The following is a 25,027-nucleotide window of genomic DNA, read 5'->3' on the forward strand; positions in this document are numbered from 1 at the left end:
ACCAGCTCCCTCCACCTTTTCCTCTGAAAGCACACATGCCCTCATCCTGAAAACCAAAGATCTCAATTAACATGTAATCTTCCACACCCATTTTCATGCCTTCTGGTAATAAGACTCAACATTTGTTTCTATAGTAAAACATGAACTATGAATAGTTTTTTCTGATTTTGAGAAAATCAAGCTCAGCCAAAATAGAAAAGAAAGTTATCTTCAAATCCAGACTTCCTATTTTCTCACTACGGGGTGACTTTCACAGGGTGGGTAGAATAAACTTTGCATGGCTCCCTCTAAGAGCTTTTGGTCTCCAAAGGTCCTGTCATGGCAGTGCCTCTACTTTACAAGTTACTTTTTTCAGTTTAGCTTATACCTGATTAGCGTTAAAGTTTGCCTGCTCAACCGCCAGGTGGAAATGGCTACAGACCAGGTCTTCCTAGGCTTGTTAGCCTCCTGGGTTTCCCTATGGCTGCTAGGCAGGGTGGGATTGAGTGGTAGGCTGTGATCCTTTGAATGCTAATTGAAAAACATGCTGTGATGGTGTAGCATGCCACTATTTTCCAGCTTCTGGTTTCTGCCCCCCAGCTCCCCAAGCCAAGCTTACTTTCAACACCAGGTTAGCAAACTTTTTCTGTAAAGAGCCAGCTAGTAAATGGTTTAGGCTTTTTGGGCCATATGGTCTCTGTTGCAACCACTCAACTCTGCAAAAGTGGTCATAGAAAAAACAGAAACAAATGGGTGTTCCAATAAAACTTTATTTAGGGACACTGAAATTTGAATTTCATATATGATTTTTACACATCTTTAGTTTGTGTGTGTGTGTAAAAACCAATCTTCACTCCCAGGCTGTGCAAAAACAGGCAGTGGGCTGGATTTGGCCACGGGCTACAGTTTGCTGGTCCCTCTCCTAGAATATGTACCTGGTATGGCGCCTGGCAAAAAAAAAAAAGGCAGTACAAAATGGAGTACATTGTGATTTGCCAGTAAGACGCCATATGAAAGTCTCTTCCCTTGTTTTTTTTAGCCCCCTTGAATGGACCATTCATGTGGACAGATAGATTGGACAATTTTTCTGGCATTACAGAAAACCCTGACTGCAGGGTTTTCACTGCTGGGAGACCAACCCCACTGTCTGGTTCACTAGGAGGCACTTTGCTACTTTCTTGCCAAATCTTGCAACCAACAGGCATTCTTTTCATGTCTGTGCGTATTTCCCATGTGGGTTTAATGCCGACAGCAAAGGGATTCAGCCAGGGGAGGACAGTCTGCCCTCTCCTCCTAGGAATATCTTAGTGCCTTTGCAGCTCTGGCCAATGTTGTGAATCACATGCTTTGCAGCCCCAGTAGAAATTCCCACAGCCTGACCATATCCATCCATTGAGAGATTTGGAGCCTGGGATCTCAATGAGAATTTTTCTTTCACATTTTCAGCACAACCTTGTGGAAGAAAATGAGAACCGCGATGACAGTATGGGCTAGGAATTCTGCCACATAACAGGCATTGCAGAAAGTCTCTGGAATTTCTTTAATTATTCAAACAATAGAGCACAAAGATAACAGTTTCAAGTACATTCTGATACATGTTTTTGACAGGAATAGATATGTATTTAGTCATGAGGGAGGTTGGCAGCAACCACCATGCATATATTTTACACAAATTCTTAGCATTTTTGACCCTGAAGATAGAGAAGTGGGCATTTTCTCCAGGTTGGACTGGGCTGCAGCTTCTTCGTTCCCTGTATTTCGTTTCTCTATCAGGTAGCTTCCTCTTCTGAAGCCCCTTCTTTGCCCATGAACAAGAGAATTCTGAATGTAAAGAATGAAGGCGTCTTAAAAAGAGGGACAAGGAGAAGTAGGGAAACCAGTAGGGAAAGCAATAGGGAGAGGACTCCCCCACCAAGCCTGGCTGACAGCACGCACTGACGCTGGGGGCTCAGATGGCCGTGGTGCTGGGCTCCACGCTCAGATATTCCATTGGGGTAAAGCTGTGTTCCAAGAGGCCCCGGACCCACTCCCTTGGCACCATCTGCTTTGTCAATGGCTGACTTATTTCCTTCCACCAACCAGGCCATGCCACTAATGAGTCAAGTTGATTGAAATCATCAGATCTGTCGATTTGTCCAATGTTTCTGATTTAGTTTTGACTGACTTAAAATTGGACTTGACTAAGCGTCGAAAGAATAGAAGCCATCAGATTCCACCAAGGATTGTAAACACCAGCCTCCAACATGCTAACGACCTAGAAGACCAAAGAAAAGCCTTTTACAGAGAAAAACTGAGGACTGCTCCTACCTAGAGGGCCAAACCCCTTGGCAGGCCTCTTCTTCTCCACCTCTAAAACACACAAAGGACCTCCAGCGTGAGCTCTGGAGCCCAGTGCCACCCAGCGCCACCCAGCACTTGCCATCTGAGCACACAGCCTCCTGGAAAAGGCCCCACAAGCTCCTTAGCACAGAAGCCCCAGGCCTAGCCTCAGATGGGGCTGCCAGGGTCAACCCCGGCCCCCTAAACATGGACCAGTAAAGAGGCCTCAAGTCCACACAGCTTTCCACTCTTCTAAAGCCCAGGTTGCCAAAGTATTCGGCCCAAAGCAAAAAGCATGACAGTTCAGTAAGTCAAAGAACTTGGATTGTTGCACAGACTGTGCCCCTCATAACGGCCACCTAAACCTCCCACCTAAACCCTTCACATGGCACCAGACAGGGAGGGCACCTCCTCCCTCAGACCCAGCTGATGGAAGGCACGCCACCCACCTAAAGCCAGGAGCTAAAACTCCAGGCCTTGCCATCCCTCCGGCAAACAGCTCAGTTTTCTAAAATCTCTAGGACAGCAGCGATGGCCTGGGGCAGCAAGGGTTCAGTCCCTCGCCAACCCGAGACTCCAGCAGAGGGGGAGGGCGGCGCACACGCAGAGGCCCGGCGGAGAAACGCACGCGTGGCCTTTCCCCGCGCATTCCCCGGGAATCTGCCAGGAAGGAGAATGGGAGTTTCAGAGAAGACACAACACCTGGCCCTGTTTTCGAGGCACCCTTTCTGAAAAGGGCTGCAGTGTGGAGCTCCCCAGCACCTCAGAAAGGCGGCTACATGCCCGAGACAGCCAGGCCCAGAGACCCAGCGGCTCTCCAAGGGCGGGACAGAAGCGCTGCAGGAGCAACAAAGGCGACAGAAGGAAACCTGCCCGACAACCACGCACGTGGGAGTGGAGGGAGAAGGTTCCCCGTGACTGCCCCTGGGGCCACCTCCTCAGGGCCTACACACTGGGCTCTGTGAGTTAAGGGGTGAGGGTGGGGGCAGAACAGTTCCCACCTACAGCGCCCCCAACCTTTGGGAGTGTAGAAACAACTTCACAGAATAAATACGAACACAGCTGAGGTTTCTCCAGTGATGAGAATAAACAAGTTGATTTGTTTACCTACTTTGGTTACCTACTTAAGTTTATCTGAATTCACAGTATAAGCAACACATCTAAATATAATATTGGGAACTCCTGTCAGCATTGGGTTTCCCAAAGAAGCCAAAAAAGGAAAAAAAAAAAAAAAGGGCTGCAACAGGAATTCTTAGTTATTATATACTAACCAGTCTGTGCATGGCACATTTTATTTCTATAAAACTATTAAAACTATTACAAAATATTCAAAAATACATTTTAGTAAATTTACAGCAGTTATTTCTCAATTTATTAATGCAAAAACATCCTTTGTTTTTCTCTGTACAAACTACAGGCTCCATCCTTGTGGGCTCATCACTATGTGCGCTTTTAAAAAATATTATTTTCTAATAAATTCTTTGAAGTTAAAAATAACAAAGTTCTTCCAGTTCGTCCAAAACAAAAAAACAAAACGAAAACAAAAACAGCTTATATGTAACAGTCTTGACTTCCAAGAATGTGGCCAAAATGCTGTTTACAAAGCAGATATTAAACCATGAAGACAATACAGGAGATGGCTGTTACATTGGAAACTAGTTAAATTAAAATAATATATTTTCATATTTTACACTATTTCAAAAAATGAAATGTAATTCAGTTAAGTATTGATTTCTCAAAAAATCTAATTTACAATTCTGTGTATAAAAATATACTTTGTGGACCCCCATGAAGCATGTTCTAGTTTACACTTGCTGAAAAGCAGGAGCATTGCAAAGGAGGAATGAAAAGTACAGGATTTTGCTTTCTGAAAGTCAGGACAAGGGACATGTAGAAAAATAGACTCTGAGCAGGTTGCTTGGCCTCACAAAATAATCTTTCCCCGCTGTGAGAAATACAGTTCACGTGATAATAAATTATCCAAGAAACAAACTATTTAAGGCTCTTGAAGGTCCGGTTCATATTATTTAAAACATCTATTCATACCAAACAAATAAATAGCCAGGAGAGGAGAAAAAAAAATAACCAAAATAAAAACAATAACAAAAATTTTAAAAATATATATATAACTAAACACAACAACAAAACTTCCCGGGGTCTTTGTTTCCTTAAAGTCTACTTTGGACTGTCCTACTTTATTATCATTATTATTATTAATTATTATTATAATTAAAAGTCTCATTCCGTGCGCTCGTAATGTCTTTTGTTTTATCTTGCTGTTGCTCCCCCCGCCGGCCCCGTCCTCCCCCCGCCTGCCCTCCCCCTCCCCTGTCCCTCTGGGTTTCAGCTGGACTTGACCGCCATCCCGAGGGGGTGCAGGGCCTCGCTGTCCAACAGCCAGGTGCCTATTTGGTAGAGCAGCTGCGAGTACCAGTGGATGCCCGCGGCGGCGGCGGCCGCATCTGGCACGTCGGCCACATCTGTCGCGGGCAGGAGGCGGCGGCCGTCCCCGCCACCCCCGCCGCCGCCGCAGTCCGTGCAGGCGGGCGAGAGCGCCGCCAGGAGGGCGTGCGCCAGGCGGAAGGGCGCGAAGGCCCAGTGCGCCCAGCTGTGCTCCTCGATCACCGCGTAGCACGAGGCCAGCACCCGGTTGATGAGGATGGTGCCCTGGGCGGTGAGCGGCGCGTAGGCGCCGGTGGCCTCCTCGCGCAGCGTCACGCTGTGCACGGCTGCGGGCAGGAGCCTCCGGTCCCCGTCCCGCTCCTCCACCACGTACACGCGCTGGCCCGGCCGCACGCGGCTGGCGAAGAGCGCCCGGCGCCCAGCTGCGCCCCCTGGCGGCCGCCTCGGGCGGGCCCCGGGGCCAGACGGCGACACTCCGGGCAGCTCCGACACTCCGGGCAGCTCCGACTCCCCGCCGGCGGAGTCGTTGTGTGGCGCGATGAACAGCAAGTGCGCGGCGGTCAGCAGCAGGCGCTCCCGCGGCTCCCGGGTCTCGATAACGTAGAAGACCTTCTTGGCGCCGTCCTCGCGGTCCAGGAAGGTGAGGAAGTCGCTGTAGAGCAGCCGGCCCTCGTCGTCGGCCGCCAGCACCCGGTCCCCGGGGCTCAGGTCCTTCACCAGTTTGGTGCCGCCCTGCTCCAGGTGCACCGTGGCCGAGCCTGGGAAGCAGCCGCCCGATTTCGCGGCCACCGAGTTCTCTGCACGGAAGGGAAAGGCAGAGGGGACAGGGTTGTGAGTCACGAGAGGAAAGCACGTGTGGGAGGAGAAGGAGGAAGTGGTGGTGGTGGTGGTAAGGGGTTGGGGCCGCGCTTGGGTACCCGGCGCGCTCAGGCTGGGGATGCGCGCCGCGCCAGGGAGAAAAATTCCAGGCAGGGCCAGCGCAGATCTCGAACCCTGTCTTCCTCCCCCAACCCCACCGCTCGGTTACAAAATTCAGATGTAGGCAAATTCCTTAAGGACTCTTAAGGTTGTCCTGGAGGTAATAAAGGTTGAGCCAACGTCTCCTGCAGGTGGTCAGTTACGCTCAGCCCCCCTTCCGGGTTCTTCCAACCCCGCCCCCCTGCTCCACACCTCCCCACACGTACAACCTCGCCAAAATTCGGAAGGCCATTTGCTGCCCTTAAATTCCTAAGGAAGGCCCTTTCAGTTCACGCGGGGCGCCTCGGCTCACCCGCTTTCCCTCCCGCCCTAACGCAGGGGGCAGAGCCTCCGCCTCCGCTGCAGGCGCTCTGCACCCGGGTCGGCGCCGCCCAGGTCTCCTCGCCCGGCGGCCGCAAGGACCCAGCTAGGACCTCGGGGTTTGCCTGTTTGGAGGCGGGGTGGAGCGTGAAAAACAGCCCTAGTAGTTGTAGCAACTGGACAAACATTCCAGAGAATCGGCTGAGGTGTGAAAACCCGGGGCTTGTGTGGCTTTTCTAATTAAAATCCAATAAAGGGCCCAGCATTGTCATTTTGCTTTCTGCAAGAAATGGGCGACACTCTTGGCAGAGAGGACACTTCTATTTTCTCCCCCTCCCTTTTCTCGTCTCACTCTCTCTCCAACTCTCTCACCACCCCCCTCCCTATTTGCTCAGGTGCAACCCCCCCGTGTGCCAATTCACACACATACTCTCCAAAAACCCTGGCCCTCACAAGCACTATTTGCACAGCAAGGCCTCTCTTCCAAGACACTCAAGATGTGTATTTGAATTTTAAATGGCGGAGCCTGCTCTGAGCGCTGGAAGCAGCCGAGTTCTCAAGGCCCCCTTGACTACCCCGCTTTCTCGAGCCCTCTGTCGCTCTCTGAGGCTCACTGTCCTGAGGACAATAATTGAAGCCAGGGGCGGAGCGGAGGGGGCCGGGAAGGGAGGGGGTGGGGCGGGCCGAGTCGTCTTTGCATTCCAATCTCCGGGATCATACTTTTTGCAAATAGAGATCGCGAGAAAGAACCTTCCTGGTGGAATTACAGAGCATTTTTAATCTTCTCATCAGCTTCTCCGTCATGAAGTGCGGGGCTGGCCGTTCGAGCCCTGCTTTAGGCCCCCGGAATGCGACCCGGGGCGCTAGAGAGCCCGCGTCGTCGAGTCACACGACCCTGCTTGACACACACTACATCGTGCCCCCAAGCCCCGTGTGCGCGGAATTCCAATGAGCGGCTCTCCCGGCTCTCGGAATTCTTTTCTTCCCGAGAGAGATCCTCGGAGCGGGATTATCGCTGCTCTTTTGGGAGGAGGCCACTAGCGACCCCCGCCAGGGGGACCCCGAGGACAGGGGTGGCCGAGAGGAGGCCGCGCGCAGCCGCAAAGCGGAGGGCAGGCCCGGGGCCTCCGCGGCGCGCGGGTGCCAAGAGGGGCGCGCAGGAGGCCGGGCAGGAGCCCTCGGGTCGCCCGCCTCCATTTCACCACCCCGAGGCCGGGTGAGAAAAAACGCTCAGGGAAGTGGCACCCGCCTTCCCTTCTTCCTTTCCCCCCTCAACCCTTCTCCACCACTCCCTCCCCGACTGTCTCTTTCAGCTGTTAAGAGAAACCATTGTTTTCTTTACCGGTAAAGTGTGTCTTGACACCTTAAAAGTGTCTTTCTACTAAAACATGCCATTAAAATACAGTTTAGGAGACAAACGGGGAAAACTGGAGTGGGGAATGGGAGATGGGGAAGAAACAGTTCGAGATTCACTGTTAACTGCTTTGCTAAACGCGTCAACTTACGCCGAGAGATGGAGAGACCTTTCTAAAGAGCCTCCAGGTTGAGGTGTGTGTGCGCGCGCGTATGTGTTTAATGCCTTCCTTTCATAGCTATTCCGCGCTGGCAACAGCATGTGGCGTTGCAAGCACAGGGAAATGAACAGCACACCACAGGCTTGGAGCTGGGATATTCCAGCTGCAGACTGCGAGCCGAAGTAGTCTTTCCTGGTCTGGCGCACAGCATAGGGCATCCCAGCTGGGCTCATAATAATAGCAGATGCTTCTGGGCTTGCGGCCCTCCAGATGTTGGAAGTGGTAACTCCGGGGTTTATTACCTCCCACCAGGGCTCTCCCAAAAGGCTTAGCAAGTCAGTTAAGTTAGTTTAGAAACCACAGGCGCCCAGCGGGGAGAAGCGAGCACGCGGAACTTGCGCTCTGTACAGGAACCAGTGCGCTGGCGGGTGGGGTGGAAGTGGGGGTGGGGGGCAGTTGCTTCTTAAACCCTAAATGAGGATCTGGACCAGACCTCGCGAAACGGGCAGGGCTGCCTTCTCTCACCAGGGAAGTCCTAGTCGCCTTCTGACGCCCCCCGCCCCCTTCTTCCCCGTCCCCACTACCTGCAGTGGAGGTCTCTGGAAATGGGGGTGGGGTGGGGTGGGGTGGTGGTGAGCCACCCGTCTGCCCTGGACTGGGGGAGGATCTCGGGTGTCTGTGGAATTAAAGAGGGGACAATTCCCGGCCAGGCGGGCGCCTCAGGGGGCATGATCCCACAAAAGGAACCCTCCAGTCATCACCCCATCCCCCTCCCTCCCCTCTCCTCACGATGCCCCCCTTCTTTTCTCTCTTTCCCTTGACTCTCAGCCGGTCAGGATCCGGCTGACCCTCTGGAGAACCAGATCCGGCGGTGCCAGGGGTGGGGGGCGGGGGCGTGCGGGCCGGCCTTACCCGCTTTCACCGAGCAGTGGATGTGCGCTTTGGACTCGTAGTAGACCCAGTCGAAGCCCGCCTCCACGGCCAGGCGGGCCAGCATGCCGTACTTGCTGCGGTCGCGGTCGGACGTGGTGATGTCCACCGCGCGGCCCTCGTAGTGCAGCGACTCCTCCGAGTGGTGGCCATCCTCGTCCCAGCCCTCGGTCACTCGCAGCTTCACGCCCGGCCACTGGTTCATGACTGAGATGGCTAAGGCGTTCAACTTGTCTTTACACCTCTGCGGAGAGAAGGGAGGGCAGACCCAGACTGACGGAGGCGCTGGCGTCGGTCGATCCCCAGCCACCCTTCCGCTCGCGCCGCCAGCCCGCCCTGCCTGCCGGGGGAACCCGTCCCAGGCACAGTGCCCTTGGCTGGCAGCAAAGTTGCCCTGTCGGCTGGGCCAGGTGGTCCCAGTGGGGCGAGGGGTGGGTGGGGAAGTGGGGAGACAAGGCCTTGGAATGGGGCCCAGCCAGCTCAGCACAGAAGGCGGCACCGGGAAGGGCGGAGGTGGGGGGTGGCAGCTGCCAGGAAGAGCAGGTCCTCTTGGGAAGGAGCTGAGGGCCTTTCTCCAAATTCTGAAATAGCCAATGCTCATATTGTGGTCTGAGGAGCAGATGAAGTTTCTTTGGGAAAAAAAAGAAAACTGCCTGTGTTTAGACAATGACCCCAGAATCCACCAGGTGCACTCATCCTCCACCTCACATAATGCACCCCCTCCCCACATGCCCTCCACTTTGCCAGCTCCCTTTCTGTGGTCACATTTCTCCACACCTGTGCAGGCTCCACCCTTCTCCTTGGGCTAAATCCCTCACTGGGACCCTCAGTCAGAGGTTCACAAGGAGGCCAGAGAGAGGCCCAGGGTGCAACTTTGCAGACATAAAGACAAATCCGCCGTATACTTCTTAAAGAATTAAAAGCCTTTCGTTATCTCTGGACCCTCCCTCCTACCCCCATGCCTATCTGAGGTGAAAATTAAGCCAAAGGTAAGAGAGGGAGGTGGGAAGCTGATAGCAAAGCTTAAGGGGTGGGAGAGAGCCAGGGCGAAAAGCAACCAGGTGAGTTATAATTTTCAATATGGGCCAGGCTGGGATGACAAACATTCTTTATCTGGACAACCACATTCTTTTTCTCTGCGGAACTCTTTTCTGCCTGGGTTTTCTGTGGTCTGATTGTGTTTCTTGTTTTCTTTAACCTGTTCCCTTCCTCCCCTCTTGTTTTCTTGGCCCCAGTGTAGAATGGTGTCCTGCAAGTTTGAAGAGCAAACTTAAGAGGTGAAGAGGGAGGGGGTGGGTGTGTGGGTGTGTGGATCGAGCCAGGGACTTTGTGTATGAGAAGGGGTGGGGGATGGGAAGTCAGGGAGAAAAATGTCCCCACCAGAAAGACAGAGGCACAGAAAGGCCCGAAGCCCTCAGGAACCCTTTGCCAAGAGAAGCCTTCCTCTCAGAACAGCCATTCTGATCCCCCGTCTCCCTCCTCCCCCCAGGAAGCTGCATGCAGGAATAAAGAAACACAGGATAAGCTTGATAGAAACTAAGGTAAAATGGAACTTGGGGTTGTGACTTCTCCTCCCTCCCCCCAGTATGGATCAGAATCAAATAAGGATGCAATAAAAAGTCTAGTTGAATCAGGGTGCATGTGTTTGCATGGGGTACTAAATTCAATAACTGGGAATCTGTGCTGTGGATAGCAGGACAGAGGCCTTAAAAAGGGGGAAATAATGATAATATGATGGGGGCATCCCTCTGAGAGGCAGGTAGAAGTGGAGGCAAGAGACAAAGATGAAAGTGGACTTCTGCAAAGGCTAGGTTCCAACTGGCTGAGCTTCTCCAAGACAAGTTGGATGCTGACTTTTCTAAATCAGGGGTAACTGGATTGAAAAACAGCCTCTATTAAGGACCTTAATAATAGCATGTGGGAGCTCTTCCTAGAGGGTGGGGGAAGGAAGAATCTTCTTGTAAGAACTGCTACCCCACTTTTTAAGGGGATGTGACAGATTGCTCAACAGGAAAAGTTCTTTGTATTTGGCAGCAATAAAAAAAAACCCCACAGTAATATGGTTGTAGGGTTAAATATATAACAAACGGGTGGGGGTAGAGAGTTGGGGGTGGCCCTGGTAACAGGTCAACGCTTGCAAGTTTCTTGGCCTGCTAGCACTTTTATTTCTTAAAAAAAAAAAGAAAAGAAAAAAAAAAAAAGAAGTCGGAAGGGGAGAGTTTGAGTGAGGTCATCTTGAGGATTGAACGCATTTTACATGAAAATCAATCAGTAAACCAGGGTCAGTTTGGAGCGGCATATGAAGCCAGGGTACGCGCAGGCGCACACTCACCGACAAGCACATAAACACTTACCCCATCCCGAGCCTTCTCCTTCAGCTCCCTTCTTTGGGGGAAGGTGAAGAATTGAACAGCTTCCCCGAGGGCAGCTGGGGAGGGCGGGGGCGGGATGGGGAGGGCTCCGTCCCACCGCCCTGGACACCCAAAACTGCACCACTCGGGAAAGCGTAGAGGGAGCCACGTGAGAAGCCGCAGGCCGTCAGGCCTGGTGCTTGGAGGTGGCAGCGCTGGGGGACAGGCCGAGGCCGAGGGGACGGGCCGGAGTTTGCACCGGGTCCCCCACCCTCTCCTCCCCCGCCGCGGCCATCTCCGCGGGATTCTTTTCGGCCCGAGGGCCAGGCGCGGCCTCGGCCGGCGGCTGAAGGACGCTCCTCCGCCCCGGCGCGGCTGGCGTGTCGGAGGCAAAAGCCGCGAAGCCCAGGCCGGTTATTAATTCCTTGGGTCGTGTGCCACGAATCAAGCCCGATTCGGTGCAGTCACCGTGAAGCCCAGCAGGGCCGCGTCGGCGCGGGCTTTGTGTCGGCGGAGGCAAAGTTGTTCAACACGCCTCAGCTCGCGGCCAGACTCCCTAATCCCCACACAAACGGATCGCGCGGAGGAAACACTTAGCAGGTACCTGTCACTGCAAACAGCCGGTGGGCTTCCCCCCGGTGCGGGGGCGGGGGGGGGGGGCAGGGATCCGCACTTCAGCACTGACCCCCTAGAACCTCAACACCTTCCCCCGCGCACTCAGGAAAAAGCCCTCCCGTACCCACACCCCCGTCGCCCTTCCCCAAGCTGGCTGCACAGTAGGTAGGACCTTTATTGATGGTGTCGTTTCAGGCCAATCCCCCCCCCCCCGCCCCCCCAATCAGCCTCCAGCCCCGGTCCCTCGCTGGCCTCCTCGCCCCTCTCAGAGCCCCCTCGGCCACCGGCACCCTCCAAGTTGGCACCCGGCGGGCCTGCGCCTGGGAGAGTGTGTCTGTCTGCGTTTCCCTCTCTCCCGAGTTAATATTAACCAGGAGCTCATGCGTTCAAGAACTGCTCTGAAAGTTCCACGGGGGAAGATTTGGCCATGCTTGAGGGACTTGGGCAGCAGTCACATTAGAGAGACACACATATGAGACCCGGAGAGAGACTAGATAGAGGAGCAGAGACCCAGGCATACACCTAAGAACAGAGTCTAGAGGTTTATTTTTAAAAAACGAGGAGCCCAGGGGTTGAGCAAGTTCTCCTGGGAGCCCCTAAACCTTCCCTTGGACCTGGGAGGCATTTCCCTGCACCCTCTTCAGCCCCCAAGTTCCCTGCCCTCACACGACCCAGGCCGTCTGCCTCCCCGCCCCCCCCCCCCCCCCCCCAGAATCTGGAGATGAGGGGAATGTTAAGAGAAGGATAAACCAAGGGACACATTCCAGCCTGTCCCCCGCCAACAGCCATCCAGGTTTTTAGGGTACCTTTGAGGGGTCAGCGTTGCAATGCCGGCCTGGCTCTCCCCACCCCGCTTTGGCTGCCCCTCCCCCCTCCTTTTGTGTTGGGAACGAGAATAGCCACTGCTGAAGGGAAAAAAGTATTTGTTTTCGTTTCGTTCATCTGAGGGAAGTTGACAGAAGGTCAGAAGTTCAAATGCTGCCAGCTAATGCGGCGGCGAGAGTGGCAAGGCGTGGGGCAGGCCCGGCCCTGGCTTCCCCGGGAAGCAGACGGGGTGGGGGTGGGGGAGCCAGCAGGAGAGAGCCTGGGAAGGGGATGGGGGTCTCGTGGGGGTGCAGAGGGGGTCCGAGGGACCCGGGAGGCACGGGCGCCGGGTGCGGCGGCTGCGCTGCAGCAGCCCCGGGAGCTGCAGCCGGCGAAGCCTGCGCTGCGCTCGGCGCTTGGCCCTTTAACCGCCGTCACCACACCCCTGCCTCCTCCCCGCGCCCGCCGCGCCCCTCCCCCTGCGCCCGGCTTAATTACGATGATTAGAGCACTATTATTATTATCGCCTCGGTCGTGGTTATGTAGCTAATTCCTGCGTGCGCGCGTGGAGGGGCAGGGAAGGGACGGTGGCGGCGGCCCGAGGCCAGCTCCGCCGCACCAACTGAAACCCTAGCTGCTGCGATCGATAAAAGAGGAGTAAGTGGAGCTGAAAATGCGTCTGACTTGGTGCACGGCTCCGCGGCTTGCAGTTTCCAGAAGGGAGGCGAGGACCCAGGGCTCCGAGCAGGGGCCGCGGGGCCGCGCTCCGGGTGCGGGCCGTGGGCGGGGTGGGGGACCCGCCCGCGCGCGGCAGCCTCGCACAGACAAGGGCAGACGCTGACCCGGCTCGGACTGGGGAACCTCTGGTGTCTCCGCCCCCGCCGCCTTCTCCCGCGTCCCCTCCCTCCTCCCGGGTACCGAGGGACCCCGAGGAAGGCTTCGCCCGGGGAGTCAGGCTGACCCGGGGAAGGAAGAGCGCTGCGGGCGAGCCGGAGAACTCACTCCAGCCGGCTGCACGCACCCTGCACACCGTGGCCTGTGCAGAGTTAATTGCAGCTGGAGCTTCTATCTGGCACAAGCGCTCGCGTCCACACTCTCGGTCCAGATTTAAGGTGGTCGGAAGCAGATGAGAGAGACGCAGGGATAGGGACCCTCTCCTCCACTTCTACTCCTCTCCCATGTGCCAGCTCGAGCTGGCTACCCTGGCTGTCCCCTTTCTTTCTCCAGTTTCTCCAACAAGCCCAGGAATCGGGGTGGGAAGAGGGGCGGCCCTCAGGTACCTCACGTATTCCACTCCTCCACCTCCCTCGGCACTTGCGCCCCACCAGCGCCGCTCAGTTAGCCGCTGCGCACGTCTAGCCCTAAAGGTAGGACTTAAATATTTTAATAGGGCAATAAAAATGATGTTGACCTATATTTGCAAGGAAACCCATTTCTTGCTTCAGCTATATATGCATGGAGTTTCAGAAAGTCTAGAATTGGCAGGTAGGTTTGCCGTCCAGATGTCTCAAAGGAGGTGGGGAGGGGAAAGGGACGTATGTTTTGCTTTGGCTCTCTTTCCCACCATCCCCCTTCCCACCGATATTTATTCGCTCATAATTCCTATGCAAGCCGATTGAAAACTAGAGTGATGCAATGCCAATAAGTTCTAAGTCCCTCCCCTAAGGTACCGCGGGCTTGGGAGAATGAGAGAGCATCCTTAAAGAAATATCAATATATTCACACTCGGATGGGCACAATTGCAAACGAAGGAATCGCAGTGCCAGCTCTGTGATACAGTCATGGACGAGCCACAGCTGCCTCCAAAGCCATTGCCTTTTGTCAGAACCTCCTCCCTGGCTTTTGAAATTGAGGATTCCTTGGTGGGGGGCGGTAGGGTGGGGGTAGTCGTGGGAAGAGAAACCAGGGGGAGAGGGGCGAGTCTAAGCTTTGAGATCTAATGCTCTAAGCTACATTTGTAACAGTGACCTAGGGGTCACTTTTTGTTTATGGGGGGATTCCCCCCTTCCTACATTTCCACTGCCCGGCTCTGAAAAGCGGCAGCTTTGGAAAAGGCAGACATCCCGAAAGTGAAGATTTCTCCAAGTTACCAGCCAGGGCAGGGTCAGGGTGAGGAAGGCCATCCGAGTAAGAGAAAACCAAACTAGGGCCATAAATGCGAGCACATCTCCTGCCATCCTCACCCTCGCCCATACCCTAAACTTCTCCAGCTGGACACATAATCTCCATTCCTCCAGGAAGAGGAAGGACTGGTAGGTGGGTAGGTGGGCGGGGAAGGAGAAGGTGAAAACGCCTTTAAATCTGCTTAAAAAGCAAAGAGACTAAGTCTGGAACCGCTTGGTTACACGTAACCCCCTTTAAAGAAACACATTCCACGCCCCAGCGCTGGGTTTCTACCTGAGTCATCAGGCGGTCCGCTCCGGTGTTTTCTTCATCCTTAAATATGATGTCAGGGTTGTAATTGGGGGTGAGTTCCTTAAATCGTTCAGAGTTTCTCGAGATCTTCCCTTCGTATCTTCCACTGGCCCCAAGGGTCTTCTCGGCCACATTGGGGATAAACTGTTTGTAGGCTAAAGGGGTCAGCTTTTTGGGATGCCGCCTCTTCCCAAATCCCCTGCCGGGTCCGCACGCCAGCCCCGAGCACATCAGGAGCGAGGAGACGAGGACTACCAAGAGACATCTCGCCAGCAGCAGCATCTCGTCCATGGAACCCAATTACTTGAAAGCTCTCCCCGTGTGTGTCTCTGTGTGAGCGTGTGTGCGCGCGTGTGTGTGCGTGTTCGCTCTCTTGCGCTCTCCCTTTCTCGCTCCGGCTCGCTCTCTCCCTCGCTCTCTTTCTCTTCCTATATAACCTTGCCCGCCGCTGCTGCGTGGGACTCTCCACCGATCCCCAGCCAGACAGGTGCTGGAATGGCAGGCTGCCGGTCGCTGATAACGGAACACATCGGAGTTGGGTCGCGAGACAGCAATCAAAAGACAAAAAGAGTCTGATTTTAAATGGTAGCAAGCCTAGAGACGCTTGTGAGAGAGGCTGCCTTTAGTACTATATTATAGCTGGCAGGGGCGTATCTGATTGGCCAAGGCAGCACAAGCTTGTCTTCTGATGTTTAACCCTCAAAAAGGCTACAATTTTTTTTTTTTCTGTTGCTGCTGCTGCTTTATTTTCACCTGAAGGCTTCGAGTAAAAAAAAAATCTTTACTAAAACAAAAGTGGGAGGGAGTGAAGAGGCATGTTTCTTGGGTTAACATCAGTTAAACCCTGCTTTGTGTGTATCCATGTGTTTCCCCCTTTACTTTCTTGGGAATGGTAGATGCTTCAGTTAAAACCAACATAAGTTTTTAAAGGACAGTCTAGACCCCCCTTCCCCCCAAAGCTTTGATCATCAAACAAATATTCTCTGAAATGTTTGAGGGGCAAAGCTGCCGGGCCCTTATTTATTTATTTTTTTCAGGGACTTTACCAGGCAGGCCAGCTCTCCCAGCATTCTACAGGAAGAGGAGTCTGAGCCTCCTCTTGACTATTTAGCATCCTCGGAGGGAGGGTAATTATAAGTGACCACAACTTAAAGTATTGTTATTTGAAGTGCTTTAACTGCCTTAGAAAAACTTTTAAATACTGCTCCCTTATTGTTTTTAAATCAATGCATTGTTTTGAAAACCTCTGAAAATGGGGAGGAAGTGGATTCAGGAGCAGGTACAGAGTGAACTGATGGACTGTCAGGGTCTGTGGGCAAAGTGGGTCTCTGGTGCCAGGCACCCCCAGCTCATGGAAGGGAGCCTGTGCCTGTGTGTGGTGGGTGGAGCTCATTGTACCTGGAGGGCAGCAGCCAGTGGGCAAGGCTTTGCAGACACTACCCCCACAGATCGATAAGAGCAAAGGGATGAGTTTAATGTTAAGTTAGGGCTCCTTGCCACAGTGTGCAGTACGGGCTTCACATGGACCTCTCCAAGCTAGAGCAGAGGAATAGGAGGAGCTGGTGGGGTCTTGGGACTGCAGCTTAAAGGGGAGCAGGGGACTGGAGGGGTTAGTGACCTGGTCAAATAGGGGCATCCTCAAAGACAGCAGAGCATCCAGAGGTCAGCAATATTTGAGTCCCAGATTGTGCACATCTTTAAGAAAACACATATACATACACAGAACAAAACAACTTCTTAATTAAACCAGAAAAATAAAATCCAAAACTCTCCCTTTCTACACAACACACCCTCCCCTTTTTAGTCTCCCTCCATTTCACTCATATGCAATAATTCCTCTGGAGTGGGGCAAGGGAGTGGGGGTTATTCATGTGGAATAGAAATACTGACCCTAAAGAATAATCAGATACTCTGAATGTTGCCTGTGAGGCTAAATGTTCTCCCTTGACCTCAAACGGGCAGAGTGGAGTGAGAAGAGCACAAGCCTGAAGGTTCAACCCTCAAAACAAGGGGAAGGTTCCAGCAGTCTATGCAATTTTCCCTAGGCTCTAAACTTTTTCTTGGGGTGTGTGTGAAGAGGGCATCTTAAGGAGCATCTAACCGCCAGTGTTACAGAGACTGAGCATTATCAAGGCTCAGCCAGTCCGCGCCCCTCTCCACAGGTTGACACAAGTTACCCCACACCATCTCTCTCCCTTTTCTATTTTACGATTTTTGAAGAATCAAAGTATGGAGCCCTAAGAAGAACGCTGACCTCTTGGCAAGGTGGGAAAGCAGTACTCCACTTTATCAAGGGAGACTCGGCAAAGAACGAAGAGTTCTCCAGTTAGCTGGAGACTACAGAACTCGGCTGATAAACCCGAGGTTTCGCTTATTGTCCAGGGTGAGTGTGTGTCTGTCTGTGTGCGTGTCTTTCTGTGTACTGTGTGCTCCAGGTAGAAACAGATACCAAAACAGATATAACGCTCTATACCAAAGAGGGTCGGCTTGTTTGATGTGGTTACCTCGAGTAGCACGTGTTGATGTAATATCACTAAATAGCGCCGGGGCTTAAGCGATCCGGACCGTGTGGGAGACTTGCAAACCTTTTGATCACCCTCCCCCGCTTTGGCATCTCCTGTTGCCCCAGTCCCTTCCCTTTCCCTGCTCTTTTTCAACCCTCGCGCCCTCACTTCCAAACCCAGGTAAATGCAAAAGGGCGGTAGCGCCGGGATCGCGATCCTTCGGACACGGCGCGGAGGGCGTGCGGGCCCGAGGCCCGAGGCCCGGGAGACTCCTCCGGGCTCGCCGGACGCGCGTGCACAGGAGCTGCCTGCAGGGCTCCTGCGGCGCAGACGCGCTGGTGAGGCGCTCGTCTAGGGCAAGCAATAAACGCACGTGGAGAAATCTTAAATCCCCAATGTGCAGGGTGTGGGGTTTGTGTTTTGAAAGTACAAGCCCGAGCTGAAGAGGGTTCGGGGTGGGGGTGGGGGTCGCCATGGGCTACAACTTGACTTGGGTGCCCCCGCCGGGTTCTCCCGAATCAGGAGAGAGCAGAGCGTGACTCCGGAGGCGAGGTCTCCTTCTTTTCAGGGAACGCGGATTGGCACTGCGCTCCGGGTGCCTTGAAAGTTTCCCAAGCTGGCCAGGCCTCCCCTGCCGGGGGAGAGAAGGCACCGAGGCCACAGTCCTCCTCTCCATCCCTCAGCCAGCGCTGGAAAACCTAGGCGAGCCGGCCTGCCCAGGGACTTGGCCGGATTCTCAAGACGGAAATGGGGATGGAGAAATTACCGTAACATCTACCACTGAGGCCTTATTTTGGAGGGCTTGCTCCTTGTCGTGAACTGGGGCAAAATATGGGCGAAAATCAATAGCAATTTATATTTATTGTCTTAGAAACGCAGAATTCTGCACTACAAGCGCTCCCAGTCGAGTTACCCAGAGTAACTGCGGTCTCTGTGCCACCCTCCCCCCTACCACTTCCCCCTTCCTTTCATCTCACCCACTTCCCATTTCCCAGACACCAGACACTCACTCTGTCTTCCACCTCCAGACACCAGATGGCTCCCTCTCTTTGCCTTTCCCCCTCCAGACAATTCGGGCCCCTCCCGGTCAGCGGTTCCAAATCCTAGCCTGGCCTCTGCCTTCCACAGCCAGACATCTAGCCTAACCCTCAGGATCCAGTTCTACTTTTGCAGGGCTCTCCCCTTCTTTCTGGTGATCATTCCTATCCATCCAACTTTGCATCCATCCATCCATCCATCCATCCATCCATCCATCCATCCATCCATCCATCCCTGTTGAGGACAGATGGATGCCTGTGCCTTCTGCCCCCAGCCCCCCAGGAGGCGCCCTTCTTCTGAACTGAGTATTTGGCTCCCTTCCGACCCCTACCGCTAGATGGCCTCCTCACTCTGCCTTCCTTCGGTTTCTGGAATGCAGTGCTCTCCCTGGCTTGGGTGTATTTGGGAAATTAGTGCAGAGCCAGTTTGGGAGGCCCCCGGAAGTGGGTGGGGGTGGGGTTGGTGTCTAACCTCGTTTGTTCATCCTTCCCTGATCCTGGTCTCCAGTTTCTGCGAAGCCTCCCTACCCCCCCATAGATTTTTACCCTCTGGGCCTTGTAGTTTAGCGCTCTGGCGTCCCATGCCCCTGTCTGTCATTTTCTCGCGTGCTCTCCATCTACTTCCAGTCTCTAGGTTCTGGCTCTAATCTTACATTTCCTGTTCCCTATCTCCCCTCCCCTCCCTGTTTTCCTTTCCCTAGAATAATTCGACCCAATCTCTTCCCAGCCACACATCCAGTTTCAATTTCTTTCTAATTTTGTTCCAATTTTGGCAAATTGAATTCCCGTTGGTGTTTCTGGCTCGGTTTCTCCTTGTCATCGCCAGCCAGGGACCCTCTCTGTACTTTGAGGGAGGGTGCTCTTTAACCCTGTTCTCCTAATCTCAGCGCACTTCCCTGACTCAGTCTGTTGGGGGAGGAAGGGCTGGATGAGCCCCTGCACTGGGTCTGGAGATTTGGGTCTCCAGCTTCCTGGAGAGCGTCAAGTGTCTCCTTTGTCTAGGAGGACCAGGACCCGCCGATGCTCTTCACCAGCCATAACTTAGAAGCAGGTGAAGGGAGGCAGCGGCTCTGCTCCCTTTCCAGACCCCTGTGCAGCAGGACCAGGAGCTGGGCTGGCCTCCATCCACTCCCTCTGTGAGGAGTCCCCAGCCACAGGTCCTATGTATTCCCACTCCCACTGTGACAGGAATCAGATCGGAGGCAGCTGTGGCCGGAGCAGTGGGGGAGTGGCAGCCAGCACCCACAGGAGGCTGGGTACCCGGCGGGGTTTGAGGATCTGGGCTTGGCTGATGTGATGTGGGACTCCCTGTTTGCTGCTGCAGAGGAGGACAAAAGGCGTTGCAAGACCGGACAGGAGACCCAGGGCACAGCTCTCATCCCCCACTCAGTAGCAGTATGACCTTGGGCAAAACCGTTCATCTTCCTGGACCTCCCTTACTTTCTCTGAAGGCAGGAGGTAGTGTAGATGATCTCTTGGAGTCCCTTTTATCCCTGTCATCTATGGGTCCAATCTTTACTCTTGCCTGTTTTGTTCACCAAAAACTAGTTGCACACCCATCAGGCACCAGGTGCTGGAGTCATTGAGGTGAATATGTGCAGTTTCAGGCAAGTGTAACTTGCAGTCTGTTTCTCCCATACTAGGTGGAATCTCCTGGGGCAGCAGGAGTGATGGCTTCTTCCCCAGAACTTTCACAGTCAGCGTCTCTTTTGCTTCATAAATGGGGGACAAGTAATGCAGGTATAGATAGCTGGGTTTTACAGACTAAGAAATCGAAAGGCAGGTTTTAGTGACATGTTAAAGGTCACACAGCCAGCTAATGAAAAATAAAGTGGTATCTTGTAAAAGTTGATCTGCTAAGTCAGAAAATACATATAATAGGAACATCCCACCTGAATTATGTTGCTTTATGAATTTGTGCTAGTTTTCTCTCTTCAGACCACTATTCTGCCTCTCTGGAGTCACATAGCCTTCAATTTAAGTAATGAGTGTTTACTCATATTTCTACATAATGTCTTAGGAATGTATTGCTCCTTATTGTTTCCTAGTGGTGACATATACATTCTGTCATAGGTGCAGATGAGTTGGAGAAGGAAGCGCAAAGTGGGCACATAGCCTTGTACTCTATTTTCAGACCAAAACTTTGCATAAGTAAGTCCGTGATGGAACTGGGTCCCAAGCCTAGTTCTTCTGATCCTAAATCTTATATGCCTTTCCCAGTACCACAGCCACTTTGGAATTCTACTGCCAAGCTGTCATTCCTCACATCTGAACCTAGGTAAGGTGCAGATGCCCCGGGGAATGTAAATACATGAAACCCCTAGTTTTAAATACTGGCGCACATTGGAATTACCTGGAACTCTGAAAACAACAGCAACAACAAATAGTGTCTGGGTCTCACCCTCAAACCAGAATTTCTGTTTTGCTGCCTTCCTGGATGGGAATCCCCAAAGCACAAGATGGGGTTGGATATGATGGTGGTAACTCTTAGATCACAGAGCCACAGGTGGATCCCCGGCCTCCGAACCCTCACCTGTCCTCCTAGAATGCCTGCTCATCTCTGGATCCCAGCTGCCTCCTGGCTGTTCCTGGCCCAGAACTTCACACAGTAAAGGTTGAGAGAGTTGAAATGTGTGTATGAATTTCTGGAGAGCAGGTATTGGTAGGGAAGGATGAAGGAGGGGTGTGAGGTGAGTATGTGTATGTCCAAGGCCAAGTGCCTGAAGTGTTGGAGTGGCTCAAGAGGAATGAAGGTCCTGGACCGGGAGACTGGGTTTGCCACACTGAAGACTTCTCACCAGAGCAGCATGGAGCTGGGTTGTGTAGCAGAAATTAGCCTGCAGTCAGGCAAGGTTTTGAGATGTCTATTTAGATATCCTCCTCTAGTCAGGAGGCTGTTCTGAGACTAGGGAGAAGAGAGCATCCTCGCTGTCTGTATTCTTTCACGGCTCCTCTCCCAAGGCTTTGGGAGGCCAATTTTTACCCTGCTTCCTGCTATTGCCCTCTGCTGGAAGAGCTCGCCCTCCCAGGCTTTCATTCTGTCACTCATGAAGGTGGGTGGCTGCGACCCTGCTTGGCAGCTGGCAGAGCCCTTACATCATCTGGGCAATTTCTGTCCAAGCTTTTTTTTAATTTTTAACAAAAAAGAATGTAATACTGACATACAGAAAAACATAGAGGAGCAAAATTAACTAGGAGATTAATCAGGCAGGGGCTGGCCGTTTATGCCATACGTTCCACTGGAAGAATCAGAATAATCAAGACTCCTTTCTTGCTCCAGCAATTTGTGATATCCTTTCCCCCTCCTCTTCTAGGCTACCTCCACTCTGTGCCTCTGTTCTTTGGACTTGCCGTGATTCTGCCTCATAGCAGCTGCTCTCACTATTGTCTTGAGTCTTCATCAGTCGAACACAGATTCCTAAGTCCCTTTGGACTGTAGGGTCAATGAATGTTTGCAGATGTTCCTTTCCATGATACTTTGGCAAAGGAGAGGTTCCCATTTCTGTCTGGACTAAGGAGACTCACATGGTTCTAAGCCCAGCTCTTTCCCAACTAGCCATGTGCTCTTGATCAAGTCATTTAACCATTCAGAACTTCCATTTCTATACCTTGAAATGGGCATTTGAAGAAAACAATACCAAAAGTCCATCCCACCCTTAAATTCTATAATTCCACAATATTAATCTTAGAAGAATAAAGGGACCATAGAGCAATCTCTCTTCATAGTTGGGCAAACAGAGAATTAGACTTCTCCCATCTGCTTCCCCTACTGTGTGTATGAGAACGGACCCCAAATAGCATCCCTCTCCCTACCCATTAGATATTGTGTCCATCTGAATTCTTCCCGCTCCACGCTGGCAATCGGCCTCCATTTCAGGAGCATTAGGTTCCCAAGAGCTCTTTGGGCTCTGTCAGTCATTCGCTACAGCAGCAGCCGAGCATGCAGTACGGGAAGGTGTTGGGGGAAGAGGCATGTCAGTGCCCCACTCGGCCAGCTCCCGCGCACACAGCCCCACCCAAGGGGACAGGGAAGGTAGCAGTGCCAGGAATTCCAGGGGCATTCAAGGTCTATCTTCTCCATTCTCCCACCCATCCTTCTAAAGAATATTATCCTTCTTTGCCTTCCTTGAAGCTTTCTTGAAAGGAGTTAAAACAGAATTCTTTCTTAACATGCAAAATTAAGAGTCAGAAACTACTCAGGTGTCATTGGCTGAGGGCTGTTTTGGTAGGGGAGACAGAAATAGGTTTAGGGAGGCGGGGAAGGGTGTGTGGGGGAGATAGGGTGTGGAGAAGAGGGGGTGTTGGAGGGGGTAGGTGTCAAGAGGTGGGAAAAGAGCACAGAAAGGGAAATTGAGGGTGATGAACACAAATTTAGACTTTAGAATGTTTGTGAAATCCACTAGGACCTCCATAATTACACAGACTTTCTCATTTGTATTTTTTTTTTTTTTCACATTACTCTAAGATTTGGGAAGTTTTAAAAAAGAAAACCTGGGTGAGTTACCCATGGCTTGTCCTTTCTTTTTCTATGGCTGGGGTGTTTGCACAGAGAAGGACCCATTTTTCACAAGGAGGAATTTCCTGACTGGGAGACAGAAGCCCACATTCCAGAGGGAGGCTGTATAGGGCACTTCTCTGGATCGTACACAAAACCCCAAGGAGTAGCTAAGTCAATGCAGACTATTTGAAGCTTGGTGCCTTGATAGGCTCTGGCTTGGCAGGGCAGCAGAAAGAATGCTGCGGAATGCTCAGACGGACAAAGGAGAGAAAGCTTTATCAGGGAAAAGCTCTTGCTCGCCCAGCTCTTGCTCACAGCTGCAGAATGCAGTGAGTGGATCCTTGCTTTCTGGGCTCTGTACTCTTTATTTGCTTAGCATCTCACCCTGAGAGGTGTATTCGTCAAGAAGTTAAGTTTTCCCTATAACTTTGGGCACTCATAATGTTTATTTATTAATTATATGTTTTAATTGGACCTGTTTTAAACTGAATGAATCATTACGAACAACCCTATTGACTAGGTACCATTATAGATGAGGAAATCGAGGCACGGGAAGGTTAAAGATTTTGTCCAAGATCACTCACCTAAAAAATAGCAAGGCCTCAAATGAAACCCAGATAATCAGGCTCTAAAATTGTGTGCTGAATCTTTGAGCTGGCCACAATATTTGTTGAGGGTCGGTCTTGTGCTCAGTACTGTGCTGCTTGGGTGTGTCTTTGTGTAAGAGGAGGTAGACAAGTAGTGAAAGGGCCCCATTCTCAAGGAGCACAAAGTCAGAGGCCGCAGCCTATACATATGGGAAAATTAGATCACCCATAGAGGACAACTCTAAGACTTTAAGACTTGTAGCTTAGGCAGTAAGTGGTCCAGAGATTTTGAGAAGAGAGGGAGAATAAGGGATGCCTGAGAATATTTTTTTCTCTTCCTCCTCTGTACTTGTGGCTCTGGTAAAGTTTTCAAGGCTTAACGCCATTGGATAGCAATGAACATTAGCTCTGTTTAGCCTGCAGTAATTTACACAGAACTCTGATGTCTATGACCTCACTTATTCTAGATGGGAATGACTGTTGTCCTGAGATAGGCAAGATACACGCTGTTCTTTCCATTTTTGATGAGGAAGCTGAGGCTCAAAACTGAGACCATGCTGTCAACCTCACCAGTCACTGTGAGATAATGGATTCAAAATGCTGGGATCATGTAAAGCAATATACAAATATGAGCTGTTATTATTTTACTACAAATATTTCCTTGATTCCATCACTTGGCTGTGCACCTGCAGAAGGTGTAACAGGAAAGCCCCCAAGGAAGAATTTACAATTCCCCTGAAGAGCTGGCGCTAGCATGTATGAAGCAGCAAAAAACTTTTGCCCAAGCTCACTTAATCATGAATGGTCACCAGTGGAGCCAGGTTCACTTGAATTCGGTCTCCCAGCTCCAGATAACAGCCCAGAGAGTCAAGTCTCCTGGACATACACCACCAACCCCAGTGCCAACCATAGGTTCAATAAAAGGAGCAGAAGAGGGATGTATAGAGAAGTCACATTTGAGTCCAACTCAGTCACACTTGGGAGCACAAACTCCAAAGTAGGGCCCACTGGCAAGGCATCAAACTTCAGAGCTTTCTGTCATGACCATAGGGCCTGGGTGTCTCTGTAGCCCTCAGGAGCCCCACTATTTGGGGGTAGTATCTACTTGGCTATCTATAAGATCCCACTGAGAAGTACATAAGTACCATCCCTCTGATGACCTCCCAACTCATTTTGAAGTCTCTTAGTCGTATAAGCTCATTTGTCTTTATCATTTCCTCCTTTTATTCAAGGTCTTTTTCCAGTTGCTTCACCAGCTGGTGCTTGGTAGTAATCTCTCAGTGCCAGGGAGGCTCATCCCTGGGAGTCATGTCCCATGCTGGGGGGAAGGTAATGCATTTATATGCTGAGTTTGGTTTAGAGAGTGGCCACATTTGAGCACCATGGAGGGTCTCAGGAGGTAACTCTCAGGCACCCTGCAACACTAGGCCAAGTTGAAATTTCAAATGCAAAAGGCTCATAAGCATAGTCATCAGTATTGACTTACTGATTTCTAAAATCACTGTAGGAAGAAATAAGGCAGATCCTGAAAGAAACCTTTCAATGACAATAGTCTTTTTCCTCCAGATGACCTTTCAGTGAGATATCTGTTTTGGGGCTTGGGGGACCTCCACAGCTGCTGCTTTAGAAAAGGGCAGATATCTTCAAACACAGGGCTTTCAAAAGCTGCTGCACGTAAGGATCCTTTGTTATTGCTACACAGCATTATTTCCCTAATATGACAGTGAGTGACCTTTTTTTCAGAGCTTCCTAAGAGAACATCACACTGCTTTTCATGTGCTACATGTTTTCCC

The 25,027-nt window shown here is 51.9% G+C and overlaps 1 protein-coding gene across 1 annotated transcript; it reads right to left on the minus strand.

Annotated features, from left to right (window-relative positions):
• Nucleotides 1–1,153: 1,153 nt before the first annotated feature.
• SHH (sonic hedgehog signaling molecule) lies at nt 1,154–15,184 on the minus strand. Its single transcript, XM_004458601.3, has 3 exons — nt 14,591–15,184; nt 8,406–8,667; nt 1,154–5,498 (listed from the first exon to the last, which is right to left on the minus strand). Exons 1-3 carry the CDS (start codon nt 14,897–14,899, stop codon nt 4,642–4,644), a joined length of 1,428 nt encoding a protein of 475 aa, XP_004458658.1. The 5' UTR covers nt 14,900–15,184; the 3' UTR covers nt 1,154–4,641.
• Nucleotides 15,185–25,027: the final 9,843 nt, after the last annotated feature.

Source organism: Dasypus novemcinctus, chromosome 5, assembly GCF_030445035.2.
Source record: "Dasypus novemcinctus isolate mDasNov1 chromosome 5, mDasNov1.1.hap2, whole genome shotgun sequence".
Classification (NCBI taxonomy): Eukaryota; Metazoa; Chordata; class Mammalia; order Cingulata; family Dasypodidae; genus Dasypus; species Dasypus novemcinctus.

Excerpts from the sequence above, each read along its gene's own strand:
- SHH (XM_004458601.3), bottom strand. The coding sequence starts at position 14,899 with ATGGACGAGATGCTGCTGCTGGCGAGATGTCTCTTGGTAGTCCTCGTC. Across the intron at positions 8,668-14,590 it reads CGGACCGCCTGATGACTCAG|AGGTGTAAAGACAAGTTGAA; the intron begins GTAGAAACCCAG and ends TTCTCTCCGCAG. Across the intron at positions 5,499-8,405 it reads CCACTGCTCGGTGAAAGCGG|AGAACTCGGTGGCCGCGAAA; the intron begins GTAAGGCCGGCC and ends CCTTCCGTGCAG.